Here is an 18,845-nt window from a genome sequence, read left to right on the forward strand (position 1 = left end):
GAAACACACCGACGTGGAACTCCCTGAGGCAAAACTCACCGACTATCAAATCAGTGAGGCTGAATACAAATGGTATGTGGATACTTATGATGAGAGTGGAACAGGTCCAATTCACTGTGTCGAATCCGTGTTGAAAGAAGTTTATGGAGATGACTGGGAGGACGTCTTGAAGCAAAAGGGAGATTTTATGGAAGTCGTGCCTAGTGGAAAAATAGTGTTTATGTTGAAAAGGCAGAGAGCGGATATCCTCTACAACAGGAGGATTATCAAGAAATGATCTTTTCTGTTAATTTATGTGTACTACGTACTTTTGTTTTCCTTTCCTTTCCTTCCATGCAAGTTTTTATGTATTAATTAGTGATTTGTAAGTTATTGTAGTGACATGTTTCTAGCCATAGTGACGTGTTCGTGACAGTAGTAGTGACATGAAAAACATTAAGTGATAAGTTGTCCCGTTGCCTACATTTAAGTTGGTAGGTGGAATTAATCAAGTGAAATTTAAGTATATTGTTGACATTTTATCCAAGTACTTGGAGATGATAGAATTTAATATCTCGGATTTTGTGGTTGGTACAAAATTTAATCCAATTTAGGAACGTCTGTTGACACTTACTGACATACTTAAATAGTCACTAAACACTAGCGACAAAGGTGTCAGTACAGACGAACATATATTACTAAGGATATCAACTTAACGTGTTGACATGTTTTTAGTGACATGATTCTATCCATAGTGACGTGTTTGTAACATGCGTAGTGACATGAAAACATTTAGTGACAAGTCAGTAGGTAGAATAAATGATGTGAAATTTAAGTATATTGTTGGCATTTAATCCAAGTACTTGTAGTTGGTGAAATTTTACATGACAGCTTTAAATTCTAACAACTCATGTTTATGGGGGAATTAAATAGTCACTAAATGGGGGAATTAAATAGTCACTAAACACTAGCGACAAAGGTGTCAGTACAGACGAACATATATTACTAAGGATATCAACTTAACGTGTTGACATGTTTTTAGTGACATGATTCTATCCATAGTGACGTGTTTGTAACATGCGTAGTGACATGAAAACATTTAGTGACAAGTCAATAGGTAGAATAAATTATGTGAAATTTAAGTATATTGTTGGCATTTAATCCAAGTACTTGTAGTTGGTGAAATTTTACATGACAGCTTTAAATTCTAACAACTCATGTTTATGGGGGAATTAAATAGTCACTAAATGGGGGAATTAAATAGTCACTAAACACTAGCGACAAAGGTGTCAGTACAGACGAACATATATTACTAAGGATATCAACTTAACGTGTTGACATGTTTTTAGTGACATGATTCTATCCATAGTGACGTGTTTGTAACATGCGTAGTGACATGAAAACATTTAGTGACAAGTCAGTAGGTAGAATAAATGATGTGAAATTTAAGTATATTGTTGGCATTTAATCCAAGTACTTGTAGTTGGTGAAATTTTACATGACAGCTTTAAATTCTAACAACTCATGTTTATGGGGGAATTAAATAGTCACTAAATGGGGAAATTAAATAGTCACTAAACACTAGCGACAAAGGTGTCAGTACAGACGAACATATATTACTAAGGATATCAACTTAACGTGTTGACATGTTTTTAGTGACATGATTCTATCCATAGTGACGTGTTTGTAACATGCGTAGTGACATGAAAACATTTAGTGACAAGTCAGTAGGTAGAATAAATGATGTGAAATTTAAGTATATTGTTGGCATTTAATCCAAGTACTTGTAGTTGGTGAAATTTTACATGACAGCTTTAAATTCTAACAACTCATGTTTATGGGGGAATTAAATAGTCACTAAATGGGGAAATTAAATAGTCACTAAACACTAGCGACAAAGGTGTCAGTACAGACGAACATATATTACTAAGGATATCAACTTAACGTGTTGACATGTTTTTAGTGACATGATTCTATCCATAGTGACGTGTTTGTAACATGCGTAGTGACATGAAAACATTTAGTGACAAGTCCGTAGGTAGAATAAATTATGTGAAATTTAAGTATATTGTTGGCATTTAATCCAAGTACTTGTAGTTGGTGAAATTTTACATGACAGCTTTAAATTCTAACAACTCATGTTTATGGGGGAATTAAATAGTCACTAAATGGGGGAATTAAATAGTCACTAAACACTAGCGACAAAGGTGTCAGTACAGACGAACATATATTACTAAGGATATCAACTTAACGTGTTGACATGTTTTTAGTGACATGATTCTATCCATAGTGACGTGTTTGTAACATGCGTAGTGACATGAAAACATTTAGTGACAAGTCAGTAGGTAGAATAAATTATGTGAAATTTAAGTATATTGTTGGCATTTAATCCAAGTACTTGTAGTTGGTGAAATTTTACATGACAGCTTTAAATTCTAACAACTCATGTTTATGGGGGAATTAAATAGTCACTAAATGGGAGAATTAAATAGTCACTAAACACTAGCGACAAAGGTGTCAGTACAGACGAACATATATTACTAAGGATATCAACTTAACGTGTTGACATGTTTTTAGTGACATGATTCTATCCATAGTGACGTGTTTGTAACATGCGTAGTGACATGAAAACATTTAGTGACAAGTCCGTAGGTAGAATAAATTATGTGAAATTTAAGTATATTGTTGGCATTTAATCCAAGTACTTGTAGTTGGTGAAATTTTACATGAGAACTTTAAATTCTAACAACTCATGTTTATGGGGGAATTAAATAGTCACTAAGTGGGGGAATTAAATAGTCACTAAATGGGGGAATTAAATAGTCACTAAACACTAGCGACAAAGGTGTCAGTACAGACGAACATATATTACTAATGATATCAACTTAACGTGTTGACATGTTTTTAGTGACATGATTCTATCCATAGTGACGTGTTTGTAACATGCGTAGTGACATGAAAACATTTAGTGACAAGTCCGTAGGTAGAATAAATTATGTGAAATTTAAGTATATTGTTGGCATTTAATCCAAGTACTTGTAGTTGGTGAAATTTTACATGAGAACTTTAAATTCTAACAACTCATGTTTATGGGGGAATTAAATAGTCACTAAATGGGGAATTAAATAGTCACTAAATGGGGGAATTAAATAGTCACTAAACACTAGCGACAAATGTGTCAGTACAGACGAACATATATTACTAAGGATATCAACTTAACGTGTTGACATGTTTTTAGTGACATGATTCTATCCATAGTGACGTGTTTGTAACATGCGTAGTGACATGAAAACATTTAGTGACAAGTCAGTAGGTAGAATAAATTATGTGAAATTTAAGTATATTATTGGCATTTAATTCAAGTACTTGTAGTTGGTGAAATTTTACATGAGAACTTTAAATTCTAACAACTCATGTTTATGGGGGAATTAAATAGTCACTAAGTGGGGGAATTAAATAGTCACTAAATGGGGGAATTAAATAGTCACTAAAATTAGTGCCTATGTAAATAAATACCAGTAAGAATCAGTATTAATCCACTAGCAGACAACTACCTAAAGATGGAACGTCCAATGGATGCTAATGAAGAGAAAAAGAAGGGTAACCCCGAAGAGGCTGCTTCTAGCTCGGACCTCCAGTCCCCTAGTAATGAACTCTCACCCCGTTTGATTGTGGAATCCTACTTGAAAGAGACTTTCGGCGAAAACTGGTACGCGTATTTGAAAGCAAGTGGAGCTATTGTGTCCGAGCCTAAGAGTGAGGATAGTGTGGTTCTCCCAAAGAAGGAGCCATGAAATAACTGGACGTAGTTATCTGTACTGTTCGTTTGTAGCGTGTACTATGTAATCAATTAATTATTCTCGTTTAAATGTCACTATTTCTATAATCAAGTCAATATAGATGCTAAAATGTGTCACTAATGATAACATCTGATGTCTATAAAATGTCACTTGTAGTTATCTTTAATGTGACATGTTTCTAGTCATTGTGACGTGTTTGTAACAGGAGTAGTGACATGGAAAATATTTAGTTACAAGTTGTCCCGTTTTTTACATTGAAGGTGGTAGGTAGAATAAATTAAGTGAAATTTAAGTTTATTGTTGGCATTTAATCCAAGTAGTTGGAGTTGGTGGAATTTAATATCTCGGATTTGGTGGTTCGGTACTAACTTAAAAAATGAAAGAAGAAGAAGAAGAAAACCGAATAAAAGAAAACAAAAAAAAAATATCTTACTCCCAAAATGGAACCTGAAGAAAAAGCTCTCATTCCACCATTAACTTCCCCCAAAAATCTCGACCACACCAACGAAGGCTTAACAGATCTAGTGGTTAACCGTTCGAGTGGGAAGCCAATTTTAATTGGGGAAATCGTGCTTCGAGAATTGCTAGGCCATAACTGGGAGACTAATTTGAAAGCCACCGGAGCTCTTCTGAAAGTACCAACTACGGGAGAGATAATTTTTGTTCAAAACTCTGCCATTTCGCGAGAATTGTTTGGCGATAAGCCCGATATTCTCAATATCTCATGAATATGTACGTAACTATTTTTCACTACTTATCTGTAATGAATGCTTTTTTATCATCTGTATTTATGTGTTATTAGTGGCATCATAATGTCACTACGTCTTTGTGTAATTACTGTCATGTTCAAGTTGGAGATGTCATTACTGACATGTTAATGTCTACACTTCCCTGTAATTAGTGACATGTTAGACTCAATCCAGATGTAACTAGTTAGTATGTACGTAAACCCGATATTCTCAATATCTCATGAATATGTACGTAACTATTTTTCACTACTTATCTGTAATGAATGCTTTTTTATCATCTGTATTTATGTGTTATTAGTGACATCATAATGTCACTACGTCTTTGTGTAATTACTGTCATGTTCAAGTTGGAGATGTCATTACTGACATGTTAATGTCTACACTTCCCTGTAATTAGTGACATGTTAGACTCAATCCAGATGTAATAGTTAGTAATTATAATAAACTCCGATGTAACTAGAGACATGTTACAATCAACTGTTGTAACTCGTGACATGATTGAATTAATCCAGATGTAACTACTGACGTTTTCTGGTCAGTACTGATAACAACATGTTCTAAAAACCGATATAAGAAAACCAATACAATTCCATATGAAAGAAGAAAACCAAAATGAAAAAAGAAAAACAATTCCAACTCCATCGTACTAGTCACCGGTAGTCATTCATCGACCTCGGACTCGCAATTGTTCGCGGCTTTGATTGCACCATGCCTGAAAAGTTCCATACACAGCTTTTTCCTGTACATTGTCATATCTTCTTGATGCAATTCAGTCAGAGGCAAGCCGTGTGCAAGAAATTCTGCTGTTTTAAAGGCAAACATGCCACAATCACCACTGCAAACAAACACACGGGTTACTATTTAAGTCAAATTTTGAATTGTTTATGTTTCGAAAAATTACCCGTTCAATTGTTGTGGCATGTAACCCGCGTGAACGACCTGGAATGGTGTGGAGATGGGATACACTGTAGAACAACCATCATACACTCGTTTGCACATGATGACGGGGATCAGTTCAGCCATTTTAGAAATCACCGGATGCACGTACTCTGTGTCACACCGTAGAGAGTCATAAACGGTGTGGGTTCTTCCGGGGACGGAAACTACGACTAGGAGCCAGTGGTTGTTGTTGACGTTCAACGGAATGTAAACCGTCTGAGCCTTGATCCAGGGCAGCAATGCATCTTTGTTGCGTTTCGGTGAAACAATTGTAGTTACGACACCGCATTTCCTGGTCCAGTCATAAGTTTCTTTGTCCTCGTGTTTACTCCATTCTGCATGAACCATACCAAGCTGGACGCTAAAAAACGAGTTCGTGGTCGTGTATGGATGCGTGATACCCCTGACAAAACCTTTCTTTCGGAGGTAATAGAAGGCCACATCCAAGTGCTGAAACAACATATTTACATGTCACTAATTTTTACATATACATGTGACTTCCCTAATATTTACGTTAAAAAATAACATGCACTTACATCTCCAGACAACCACTTAACCGGGGTCCAGAGCTGGTAGAACCAAATCTTCGAACGTGTATCAAACACCCGGTAATTGCCTGTGCAGCTTCTCGTGGATGGCGGCGTACCCAACATCATGTTTGGACCTTTTTTTTACATAGTTATTGTTGCAGCAATCCAGTACTTAAATTATGCAAAAATTATGATGTATATTTTACCTCTTCAACCCTTTTTTCAACCACGTTGCCATGTCCTCCACATCAACATCCGACGGCCCTGCCTTAGGCTCCGAGAGCGGATGCTTTGCTGGCTTCCTTACTCCGATGATGAATTTAGCGTAGACCTTCGGCACTGTGGGAGTGTATGCTTGTGGACTTCTCCTAACCCTCTTCTTCTCCTGTAAGATTAAAATTTATATTTCCATTCAGCGAATGTCACAAATGCATAAACATGTCAATAACTGGAGTACATTTCAATAAACAAGAACGATGTCGCTAATGCTCTAACATGTCCCTAACGTAGATTCGGGTCACTAACTTCAGAACAAGTCACTAAGGCAGACTTAGATCACTAGATTCAGAAAATGTCACTAAAGGCGAATTATGTCACTACATACTAAACATGTCAATGGACTTCTCCTGACCCTCTTATTCTCCTGTAAGATTAAAATTTCCATTCAGCGAATGTCACAAACGCATAAACATGTCAATAACTGAAGTACATTTCAATAAACAAGAAAGATGTCACTAATGCTCTAACATGTCCCTATCGTAGATTCGGGTCACTAACTTCAGAACATGTCACTAAAACCGAATTATGTCACTACATACTAAACATGTCAGTAAACCTCTTAGACGTCACTATAGGCATGCGATGTAAATCTCTATATATGATGTCTTCGACGAATCATACGCACTGGACATGTAAGTCTCAAAGCGCCGCTGCTCTTGGGAGTAAGAAGTCTGGCTAGGGGTGACTTGTGTGCAAGAATCTGAATTCTCAGCATCCGCGTCAATGCCTGAAGACGCAGACGAATCCGAATCCACTTGGGTTGAATATGACGATGAGGCTGGTTCGGCTGGAGATGCGGCATCAGTACATCCACCGACAGCTGCTGGGACGGGTTGCGCTTCTTCGTCTTCTGCATCATCTTCAAGCGCATCACCAGTAACAGAGTATATTCCTCTTTGCTTTGCCTGCTTAGCCTCATCTTCGTCATCGTCATCATCATCAGCATCGTCGTCCTTTTTGTTGTCTTCTTCTTTGCAATCCTGGTCTTCTTTTTTCTTTTTCTTCCCATCTCCATCTTTCTCCTTTCCTGTATCTTCTTCTTTATCGGTAGTGACATCGGTTGGGTCACTACTGACATCATTTTTCTCACCGATGACAGCCTCTTCGTCACCAGTGACAACCTGTTTTTCACCGGTGAGAGAGTCTTTGTCACCGACGAGGGTCTCGTTCTCCTCATTCTTTTCTTCTTCTTGTTCATCTTCTTCTTCTTCTTCAACTTTCTTTCCCTCTTCTGCTTCTTCTTCTTCTTCTTCTTCTTCTTCTTCTTCTTCTTCATCTTCTTCTTCTTCTTCTTCTTCTTCTTCTTCTTCTTCTTCTTCTTCTTCTTCTTCTTTTTCTTTCTCTTTTTCCTTCTCACAGGCTTCACTTTCACCTGCTCGTCGCCCTCTGTCACCATGGTCGATATTTTCTCTCTCAGTCTGTTCTCTGCTCCTCCTCTCCTCAGACTCCTTCTCTGCTACCTCCTCCAAAATCTTGTCCTTCGCCACCTTCTTTGCCGACCGCATGTCAAGATCCTCCAACACGTGCTTTGGGTCATGCGCAAGCGAACCTATGTGTTTTCGGATCTCCTCCAGGTCTACTCGTAGATGACCGACCTCATTCTCTAGGTTGGTCAATCGCTCCTGAAAAATCAGTCGCAAAATCTTTCACTCAACATGTCACTACCGCCTGAACATGTCACTAAAAGTTAATTTCGAATTACGTACCTCGGTTTTTGGGTCACCCGACTTGGTCTTCTTCGAGGCAGGCGGCAAAACAAAGTCTCACGAAGGTTTGGAAGACTCGGGCTCCTCGTCACCGGCCTTCTCGCTGCCAAGATCTCTTAATTCGACATCGTCGAGCCCAATTCTTTGGATACCCCCCTCGGTGACTTTGGAGTTCGAGGACCACTTCAACAACAAGGGATCCGCAGAAGCATTGAAGACCGTGCAGAAACCTCGCTCTTGAAGTCTCGGGATGCATTTGTACGCCCAGACCTGCAGAGGATGTAAGAACCCAGGGAGATGCGGCTTCGACTTCGTCCCTCGCTTCGTCTTCGCCTTCGTCACGAATGACCTCACCCCGGACATGAAGTAGTCCCATGCTACGTTGCCCCACGGAAAGTTGTTGAATGCGTCGGGATCATCTACCATCTTTATGTATGAGGAAGTCGGCAATGGACTGACCGGTTGGCCAGAGAGAAGCACGTTGTATAAGAAATGGAGAAGTAGGAAGCGAGTCCGCTTTACGTCGCTCCATTCCTTGCTCGGCTCAATGAAAGCGGAGATATTTCCTCTAGAGGCAAGTGCCCCTTTTTGGAAAGTCTCGTCGAAGAGGCCTTTTTCAATTACGTCAGTGTAATCCATCTCCTTGAAGTTGTAATCCTCGGCCAACTTCAACCCCATTATATCTGCGTAATGCTGCTTCGTGAACTCCCTAGGAGTTCCGCCAAGCTCGATAAGTAGCTTGTCCGCCGATTGGGGTTGTCCTTCGTAGTACCCGGTTCTCAACATCAGATTGCTAATTAGTTTTGAAGACCGGGTGATTGTTGGCAAGGACAGAAAGCGTCCAAAACAAGATTCCTTGAACAAATCTATTTGATTCTGTGTCATTGCACAGTTCTCGGCAAAGTTATCCACATTCCCGTGGAAGTTGAAGTTGTATTCGCCCATCTGGTCCTCACTGACATAACGTCGCCATGACTGAACACAAATCAAAAGATCAGACGATTTAGTTACAATTCATCATGAAACACAAAACTGAAGCAATAATTTTTTTTCGACTAATTCAACCATGTAACTACTGACATAAATGTAACTAAAACAGGGATGTGATATAACTACAACTTGTCACTACAATTTCTGAAACTGAAGCAAATTTTTATTTTTTCCTTTCCAACTTCTTAAAACAACTTATCCACAATCCAGAAATTGTCACTACTTACATCTTTCTCACTACTACTTTGGTAACTAACTACTGAATGACAATAAATATTAAACTCAACAACAATCTGAAATAAACTGAACTGAAGCAGTAATTTATTTTCAACTTCTTCAAGAATGTAACTACAGACATAAGTGTCACTAAACAAGGGTTTGATTAGACTAAGACTTGTCACTAAATCCTGTAAAATGTAACTACAAGTCTCACTAAAACCTGTAAAATGTAACTACAGCAAACCACTCTATCCAGATTTAGTTACATCTTCGTCACTACTATTTTGGTAACTAACAAATACTTGACAATAATATTAAACATGCAACTACAATCTTAAATAAACTGAACTGAAGCAGTATTTTATTTTCAACTTCTGTAACTACAGACATAAGTGTCACTAAACAAGGGTGTGATTAGACTAAGACTTGTCACTAAATTCGTCACTGTAACTACACGTGTCACTAAAGCCTGTAAAATGTAACTACAGCAAACCACACTATCCAGATTTAGTTTGATCTTCGTCACTAGTATTTTGGTAACTAACTAATACTTGACAATAAATATTAAACATGCAACTACAATCTGAAATAAACTGAACTGAAGCAGTAATTTATTTTGAACTTCTTAAAGAATGTAACTACAGACATAAGTGTCACTAAACAAGGGTTTGATTAGACTAAGACTTGTCACTAACTTCGTCACTGTAACTACACGTCTCACTAAAGCCTGTAAAATGTAACTACAGCAAACCACACTATCCAGATTTAGTTACATCTTCGTCACTAGTATTTTGGTAACTAACTAATAGCGGACAATAAATATTAAACATGCAACTACAATCTGAAATAAACTGAACTGAAGCAGTAATTTATTTTCAACTTCTGTAACTACAGACATAAGTGTCACTAAACAAGGGTGTGATTAGACTAAGACTTGCCACTAAATTCGTCACTGTAACTACACGTCTCGCTAAAGCCTGTAAAATGTAACTACAGCAAACCACACTATCCAGATTTAGTTACATCTTCGTCACTAGTATTTTGGTAACTAACTAATACTTGACAATAAATATTAAACCTGCAACTACAATCTGAAATAAACTGAACTGAAGCAGTAATTTATTTTCAACTTCTTAAAGAATGTAACTACAGACATAAGTGTCACTAAACAAGGGTGTGATTAGACTAAGACTTGTCACTAAAGCCTGTAAAATGTAACTACAGCAAACCATTCTTTCCAGATTTAGTTACATCTTCGTCACTACTACTTTGGTAACTAACTAATACTTGACATTATATATAAAACATGCAACTACAATCTGAAATCTTTCGACACTTAGTTACACCTTTGTAACTAAATCTCTGTCATGTAATGCAAACATCTGCTTACCATTTCAACGACATCTTCACTGATTTTCTCACTTCGCTGCTTCAGTCGTTTGGCAAGTGATTTCTTCGGCGATGGGGCAGATTTCCTCTTCTTAGACAACGACAATTTCCCTGACACATTCCCGCCCTTCTTTGGTAAAGGTTGTGTCTTGTTGGGGGACGATCGACTTGAACGACGGAGTGATGAATTTGGGTTCTTGGTATCGGTCTTCCCCGACGAAGACATTTCGGTTGCGATGTTGCGATGAAAAAGGGGCGATGTTGCGATGAAAAAGGGGTTTTTGGGTATAGGTTCTGGGTAGCGTTTTAGGCAAATGGGTTTTTGGGTATCGCCCTTAGCACGTTCTGGCTAGCGATAATATGGGTTGCGATGTTGCGATGAAAAAGAGGTTTTTGGGTATAGGTTCTGGGTAGCGTTTTAGGCAAATGGGTTTTTGGGTATCGCCCTTAGCACGTTCTGGCTAGCGATTTAGGAGGGGCGTGGGACGGTTACTAATGTTGGAGGGAAAGAAGTGGGACGGTTAGGGTAGACGTGGGAGAGAAAGAGGGAATGGAGAGAGAGAGAGGGAAATGACCGAAACAAAGCAAAGCAAAGCAAATGAAAAAAAAAAAAAAAAGAAACAGGGAACGGCCAATGCTTTAAATGGGGAATGGACGAGAGAGGGAGATGGGGAGAGGGAGATGAAAAAAATTAAAACTTAAAGGGTATAATAGTATTAGCACATTTAGAGAATTATAGAGCACTCCTAGTTTGGTAAATTTAAAAAAAAAAAATAGGAAATTGGAAATCACCCTTAATTTAGTCCTATTCTTGGCAAATTTCACTTCTTTTTTCTGATTCAATCTCAGCAGGCTGCTGAGACCACCACCTAATTAAAAAAAAATTAAAAAGGTCCAAAACTTTATTCCTTCAAGCAAGAGCAGTGTTGGTGATAGTTTTGAGACCACTCGTTGGACCACCAATCTGGCTTTGAAGCCTCAACTTTCACATCTTCTTGACCTTTTATCCCCAAAGACGACCCCGAGCTCTTCAATGCCTCTTCGAGCTTCACGATTCCGAGCCCTCGAGACCCAATCGCCGTCGTCACATTCCCGACTTTCTTGCCCGATTCGGGGTCCACAATTTCCGACCAGGGACACACTTTTTGCACCATTTCTGATATAACCCATAACAAATTGGATTAAAAAAATATATATGTGAGTCAAGCAAAAACAAGAGTGAAGATCCCATAGTGAATCAGAAAATTGACCCCAAAAAAATGGCTTTTTTTTCTTACTTTCACCGGTGTGATTAAGAAATCTTAATGGAACCAATCGCTTTCGAATAACGCCGTGGTGGTGGGTCCGAGCCACGAGCTCTTGGCCGACATAACACCCTTTGTCAAAGCTTATCGCATTTAAACCAACCAAATTGTACTCATGAGGAACTGCCTCACCTAAACATTACGAGTTTATACTTCACTTTCCTAGACATACATTTACCAATCTACATATTCACTTTGAAAACAAAAATAAAAAAAAATAAAATAGATTTCACCTTTAGAGATCTCAATTGAACCTTCGGAGACGCCTTTTTCGACCCTCCAAAGCACGTAGTTTTCCTCTTCCGTCTCTTTGTCGGCTTCCACCAAAGGAGCTGCAAAAAAAAAAAAAAAAAAAAAAAAAAAAAAAAACAGCCCATTAGGTATATAGCCATATTTACACTTTGAAATTGTTATATAAACAAAGTTTGGTAAAAAAAAAAAAATAGCCACATCCACGTATTCATACACTAAAACTGATATCTTAGTCTTTTATTAAGCTTTTATTTCGTTTCGTCATTTGTAATAATTGCCAAAGTTGCTTTCTTCTTCATTCTACTCAGAATATCTCTACATTTCATTTATTCATGATTGTCGACAATATTACAACATAATACAGAGATTATGACTTCTGATTTAATCAATATTAATGTGAGTTGTTTGTTTTGTTGGAGATTACTCAAGCCCGTTTTTTTATAAGTGTAGCTATTTGAGATTTTTGTTCAGCTGTTGGAGATTTTTTATAGTTGGATTGGTTGTTCATTATAAATGAATCTCTTCATCAATACCACAGCAGTAGTTAATGCGTTCATATATAGCTTTTTTTCTCTATTACTATTTCTACCTCTTTTTTCACCCAAGTTTTCACTAGCAAAACTTGGTCAAGTATAACATTTTCTTTCTCTTGCTTAGACATAAATTTATGAGCGAAGAAGAAAAAGGCTTTATGATTAAATTAGATAATGAGACTTTTGCGACAGAGCAGAAAGAAAGTTGCTAAGGCCCTAATGAATTTTTATATCCTAGGGCGTACCCCACAATTTTATATAAAAATTTTAAATATTTAAATTTTTTAGTATTACCGAAGAGACCTAAATTATTATTTATTTTGTCTAGGACCTCTAATGAATTTGAGTGAGTTTGGGCCGACCTTGACCAAGAGACTTAGACCCAACGACGGGACTAATTATGAACTAGGCACAAATACGAAATCCAGGCTCAGGCTAAATTATAAAGTTGCTTAGAGTTATCATTTGGTGTTAGCTTGAGACTCACGCTACTACTCTCAGATCGTGAGAGTGCGTTGATGTCGTTTCTAATTAGCGTGTTCTGTTTTGTGTCGTTTTTTTTTTGCATAGGTTAGTTAAACGACGAGTCGTGTGTGACTTCGTTTGTGAAAGACTAATTGCAGATTTCAAATTGACTGTGTAAGTTGATTTATAGCACGACCAACAATGTTTTTGTTTGTTTGTCAAGATTTCAACTCGTTTTTATTATTTAATCAATATATAGTGTGACTTGTTTGTTTATCTCGTAGACTTTTCAAGCATGTTTGTGTGGTAAGACTATCTGTTAATGAGATCTGTCCTATTTGTCAGGATTGGTGGTTCGCTATATAAATGCCTTTGGCCTGAGACCACCAAAAGTAAAAAACGTTTTTTATGTGTGACTATTTGTGATTAGTTGTATACCATAAATGCATAGATCAATCACGACTTGTTCCTTCTCGAGAATCAACTTCCGTGGTGCCTCCTCGACCTAATCATAAAAGGGTCCATTAGGTATACAGCTAACTTAAACGTTTGCTTTTACAAAATATTCAACGTTTCGTAAATCTTAAATAAATGGTCATTGCATTTTATTTACAAGCGTATATCTACAAAAATACCCATGAATACCCAGAAATTTTTGAACTTATTAGGTATTTTTGTAAATATATGCTGGTATACAAAATGTTGTGGCTATTTATCTAAAATTTACGAAACGTTGGTTATTTTGCTAAGCTCAAACGTTTAAATTGACTATTTTGCTAAAAAAAAAAATCATAAAATGCAGCGACCAACGATCAAGATTGTTGCGGTGTCTTTCTAAGTTTATGAACGCCAACGCGATAACCCCGACGCTGACGGGTGAGTCTAAAGTAGAACATATTCTCAACAGTGTTCACTTACCTATCCACCTCCTTGACGTTCTCCGAATGAAGTCTTTGACTCCGTACAATAAGCAGTCCAACAGCTCGGACCGTCCGAGATCCTTCCGGAATGTCCAGGATTTGAAACTTGCGGGGATCAAGATCAAGCCCAACGTTGATTTCTATGATGTTTCGTTCTCCAGATGGTGGTTCTTCAGTGCAACGCTGACGCTGCCGACGTTGATTGTGGACAAATCAACGGAGTCAAAGATGTTAAATTTGTTGGCATACGAGATGTGCCCCGACAACCACAACTGCGATTCCAGGGTAAGCTCATACATGTACCTGATGGACTCGCTAGTAGACACCGAGCAGGACGTGCATGATCTGAGCAAAATAGCCCACGTTTTCTAAATATTATGTAAATAACCAGATGTATGACGTGGCTTATTAGAAATTTTTTTAACTTCCATGAATGTCCCTCTTTTAATAGATATAGATATATATATATATATATATATATATATTAAGAGATATTTACAAATATTTATATTCGACGTCAATAGAAAAATATGTAATATATGTTGAGTATCCCATTGTTTCTTTGTTTTTGTCAACGTCCTGGAAACTATTAACACAAGAAACAATGAAATATATTAAATAAGCGTACATTCTTTACACGGTAAATATATGTGTTTAAGGATAGAATGGTAAATACACTATATACAGAACAATGGTTATTTACCTAATATTTACAAAATGTGTACTATTTTGCAAAAGTCAACGTTTGAATTGGCTATATATCTAATGAAACGCACGAATTTGTCATATAATCAAGTAATCAAAATTGTCATCGTTCACAGAGTTTCTGTTATGTTGTTTTTTTTCTCCGTCTGATTGTTCTTTTCTTCGGCGGAGTTTTGTTCCTCAGTGGTGGGTATTGTTGTGCGATGAATATAAGGTTAGGAGAGAAAAGACAGCGGGTGGGAGCTAGAGCTAAGTTCGTTTAGATCTATTTGAATCAATTTTTTTAAGGAAAAAAAAAATTGTACCAAACGCATATTTGAAATCAACTCAAAAAAATTATTACAATAGGGATTATGTTTTCTGATTTAATTTCAATAGTGTGAGTTGTTTGAGCACGTTTTTTTTATGGCTATTTGTGATATTTGTACAGCTGTCCCAGTATTGTTAGGATTGGTTGTTCACTATAAATCCCTTCATCAATGTCACAGCTACCTACTTGTAATTAATGCTTTCATATATAGCTTTCTTCTCTAATTAAGACTGTTCTGCCTTTTTTATCACCCAAGTTTTTACTTGCAAAATTGGTCAAGTATAACAGATTTTACATTTTCTTTCCCTTGTTTAGACATTAATGAACGAAGAAGAAAAAGGCTTAATGATTAAATATTAGATAACGAAATTTTTGGGACAGAAATATTAGATAACGAAAGTTGCTAAGAGACTTAGACCCAACAACGAAATTAATAGCACAAAACCGGCCAAAAGACAAAGACCAAGTTATCACGAACAAGTGGAGAAGTAAAATATGGATAAGAAATATTTGATGAAACAAATCAGAAGAAAAAAATACCGGGATATATTAATTCAAACTGAAATGAATAATGAAAAATGTTACAAATGAAGCCTATAAATAAGCTGAATATAGCTAATCTAAAATTAATCTTACTAATAACTGCATTTCCTATTCTTTAGTTCACTAACTACACTCTCATGCTTCCTAAATTCATGCATACAGGTGCATATTAAATGCACGACCAACAAACTTTTTGTTTGTTTGTCAAGATTTCAAATCGTTTCTATTATTTATTCAATAGTGTGACTTTTTTTTTTTTTTTTTTTTGGAAGAAACTTGCTTGTTTATCATAGACTTTTCAAACATGCTTGTGTGGTAGACAATAAATGCCAGTACTTAAACGCTTTCATTTATGGCTGGCCCCATTGTCTCTACTCTACTATTGCTTCTTATTATTACTACTGTTATTATATTATTTTTAACTAGCATGAATACTGTAAATCAAGTATAACTTACATTGATCATTGATGAGCGAGCTAAACATGTAATCATAAAAAAAATGATACTCAATTTTTAGTAATTGATTTGAAAATGTTATTATTGGAATACATGTGACCCCGTTTCAAAATATATTACAAATAATCGAGCACTTTATAATGCTTCTACTTTTTATTATATAATATTGTCATCTCCAATAAAGCTCATAAAATTCAGACTCAGCTCAGGTATTTCATGTATATAAAAACAAGTATTTCAGTTGCAGACTTGGACAAGTATAAAACAAGACAAAGCAATTAAGTTGTACATTTTGTTCCTCTTGTTTAGATCATGACCAAAGAAGAAGACCACAATGCGATCGGAGATGAAACAGAAACAGACTTGCCACGTGACTTGGAGAAACAACAAGTGAGTATGCGCAAAGATATACATTATTATAATCATTATTATTTATTTGGTTGTTTATTATCATCTCCATCAAAATGCATCAAAATCAGACTAGTGTTCACTTGCAAACCTTGACAAGTATGAACAATACAAAGCAATTAGTTGCTCAATAAATCTACGTTGTATGTTTTCTTCCTCTTGTTTAGATCATAACTGGAGAAGAAGTCCACGATTCAACAGCCGAATCAGACGATCCATCAAGAGTATGTGCAAAGATATATTATTATTATAAAAAAAAAATTATCTGTTTTGTTTATTTGTTTGTTCTCATCTCCATCAAAGCTCGTCAGGATTTTTCATCTATATAAGTTTTGAGTTGCAAACTTGGACAAGTATAAACATGAGAAAGCAAGTTGTTTCAATAAATCTACGCTTATACACGTTCTACATTTTCTTCCTCTTGTTTAGAACATCATGACCAAAGAAGTAGATGAAGGTGAGATGAGCGGGTTCACCGAAAAGGAGAGAGATTTTTTAAAACAATTGGAGAAACAACAGTCAGTCAAACAATGTACAGAGCCAGTCAAATCAAGCACACCGACACGACAACAAGTATTTGTAAAGATCCAGAAGGTTCCGAACAACATAAGGGTTCATCTACACAAAGATGATAAAGATTACTTCACGCCGAGGGAGATCTCCATCGGTCCCATCCACTCTGGCAACGAAACGCTCGTCAAGAGAGACCTCAAGTTCAAATTCGCAGCGAGATTCATGGAGAGTATTGATGAACCCAAGGAATATTTGGCACTCAAATTCAAAGCAGTCAAAGCCGAGTTCAAAGAAATCAAGAGCTGCTACGAAGAGAGCGTGGTCGATTCATTCTCTGACGAAGACCTGCTGCTTCTGTTGTTTCTTGACGCTTGCTTTGTTTTGCAGTTCATGTGTGCCGCAGCCGTGGGCAAGCTAAAGGACTTTGAGATCAGCATTGACCTCCAGAGTTCTATCCAGAAGGACATGTTCCTTCTCGAGAATCAACTTCCGTTGCGGCTCCTGGAGATTCTCATAGACCAAAGCTTCATAGCGTTCATGCGTTACTTTGTGTTTATGAAAGACAATGCGATAACTTCCTTCCCGGATAGGCCGTACAAAAATCCACCTATCCACCTCCTTGAGGTTCTCCATAGTGCGTACGAGCAAGAGCACATCCCCTTAACCTTCTGGAACATCCTTGGCCTTCTCCTTCGTCGCCGTACAAGCAACAGCTTCTCATCACGCTGTCCGAGATCCTTCCGGAACGTCCAGGATCTGAAACTCGCGGGGATCAAGATCAAACCCAGCGATTCCAACAAAGTTTCCTTCTCCAGCTGGTGGTTCTTCGGCGCAACGCTAAGGCTGCCTCCCTTGATGGTGGACAAATCAACGGAGTCAAAGCTGTTGAATTTGTTGGCATACGAGATCCAAAAGAACGATTTTGAGGGGAGCAAGGATTTCAGGGTAAGCTCATACCTAAGCATGATGGACTGGCTGGTAGACACGAAGCAGGATGTGCATGATCTAAGGGACACCCATGTGATAGACAACCGCCTCGACAGCGACGACGAATTGGCTACACTGATCAACAAGATCGGCTCAAAATTGGTCACCACTCGCGCGAACAGGCACGTGCAAGAGCAGATACAGAAGCACTACAAGAGCAAGAGGGCGAAATGCTGTGCCGAATTTTCTAAAGACTACTGCAGCAGCCCGTGGAAAGCGTTGGCTTTGATAGGGGGCATGCTCGTGCTCTTTTTCGGCGGAATCTCCGCTTATTGCACTGTGTTTCCACGTAAAGATGGCAAGTGATTAAGACCAGCAGCAAGGCTTGCATGAGTTGAGTTGAGTTTTATTTTTTTATTAGTATGCGTGTTTTCAATTGGCTTCAGTTTCTCATCCTCGCGCGGGAAAAAAAAAAATTCTAAGGTTGTTTTTTAAAATTAAAAAAAAATGTTTTGTGGTCGAGATTAAGTAAGCTTGAAAAAAAAATAAGCGGTTTGATTTATGTGGTTTGAAGTACTATGATGTAATCTAATCCCCGAGAATCATATTATCATATATGTAATTATTGTGTTTCGTTTTATTTTGAAAAAAAGGTAATGTTACGTTTAATAGACAGATAAATATTCTTGTTGTGCTCATTACGTAGGGATTTGTTTTAGAACTTTTTTTTTTTTTGAAACATGGTTTGTTATAGAACTTGGTATTTTTTTAAACATGGTTTTTTTTTAACATGGTTGGATAACGTTGGGGTGTTGTATGTACAAATAAATGCGTAGTTTATAAAATTGGGTTCATTAGGTATATAGTTAATTTAAACGTTTGTTTTTGCAAAATAGCCAATATTTCGTAAATCTTAGGTAAATAGAGAC

The 18,845-nt window shown here is 37.2% G+C and overlaps 3 protein-coding genes across 3 annotated transcripts; 1 reads left to right on the top strand and 2 right to left on the bottom strand.

The window, feature by feature from the left end:
- Positions 1-5,188: 5,188 nt before the first annotated feature.
- LOC149405905 (putative ubiquitin-like-specific protease 1B) lies at positions 5,189-6,123 on the bottom strand. The gene is made up of 3 exons (XM_089607898.1): positions 6,004-6,123; positions 5,430-5,917; positions 5,189-5,363 (listed from the first exon to the last, which is right to left on the bottom strand). Exons 1-3 carry the CDS (start codon positions 6,121-6,123, stop codon positions 5,189-5,191), a joined length of 783 nt encoding a protein of 260 aa, XP_089464024.1.
- Positions 6,124-11,482: 5,359 nt separating this feature from the next.
- LOC149405906 (putative transferase At4g12130, mitochondrial) lies at positions 11,483-13,773 on the bottom strand. Its single transcript, XM_089607899.1, has 5 exons — positions 13,762-13,773; positions 13,573-13,639; positions 12,118-12,216; positions 11,858-12,016; positions 11,483-11,736 (listed from the first exon to the last, which is right to left on the bottom strand). Exons 1-5 carry the CDS (start codon positions 13,771-13,773, stop codon positions 11,483-11,485), a joined length of 591 nt encoding a protein of 196 aa, XP_089464025.1.
- A 2,516-nt stretch (positions 13,774-16,289) lies between these two features.
- On the top strand, positions 16,290-18,538 carry LOC149405907 (UPF0481 protein At3g47200-like). Its single transcript, XM_089607900.1, has 3 exons — positions 16,290-16,458; positions 16,644-16,700; positions 16,906-18,538. Exons 1-3 carry the CDS (start codon positions 16,381-16,383, stop codon positions 18,280-18,282), a joined length of 1,512 nt encoding a protein of 503 aa, XP_089464026.1. The 5' UTR covers positions 16,290-16,380; the 3' UTR covers positions 18,283-18,538.
- The last annotated feature ends 307 nt before the right edge of the window (positions 18,539-18,845 follow it).

The sequence above is a fragment of the Urtica dioica genome, chromosome 2 (assembly GCF_054948205.1).
Source record: "Urtica dioica subsp. dioica isolate 48M chromosome 2, U.dioica_male_clone48M_v1_H2, whole genome shotgun sequence".
NCBI lineage: Eukaryota > Viridiplantae > Streptophyta > Magnoliopsida > Rosales > Urticaceae > Urtica > Urtica dioica.

Coding starts and splice junctions, on each gene's coding strand:
- LOC149405906 (XM_089607899.1), bottom strand. Junction 12,217..13,572: donor GATTGATCTATGCATTTATG/GTATACAACTAA, acceptor TTTTTTTTGCAG/CTCCTTTGGTGGAAGCCGAC. Junction 12,017..12,117: donor TTCAATTGAGATCTCTAAAG/GTGAAATCTATT, acceptor CGTAATGTTTAG/GTGAGGCAGTTCCTCATGAG.
- LOC149405907 (XM_089607900.1), top strand. CDS start 16,381: ATGACCAAAGAAGAAGACCACAATGCGATCGGAGATGAAACAGAAACA. Junction 16,459..16,643: donor GTGACTTGGAGAAACAACAA/GTGAGTATGCGC, acceptor CCTCTTGTTTAG/ATCATAACTGGAGAAGAAGT. Junction 16,701..16,905: donor AATCAGACGATCCATCAAGA/GTATGTGCAAAG, acceptor CCTCTTGTTTAG/AACATCATGACCAAAGAAGT.
- LOC149405905 (XM_089607898.1), bottom strand. CDS start 6,123: ATGATGTTGGGTACGCCGCCATCCACGAGAAGCTGCACAGGCAATTAC. Junction 5,918..6,003: donor TTAAGTGGTTGTCTGGAGAT/GTAAGTGCATGT, acceptor ATGTTGTTTCAG/CACTTGGATGTGGCCTTCTA. Junction 5,364..5,429: donor ATGCCACAACAATTGAACGG/GTAATTTTTCGA, acceptor GTTTGTTTGCAG/TGGTGATTGTGGCATGTTTG.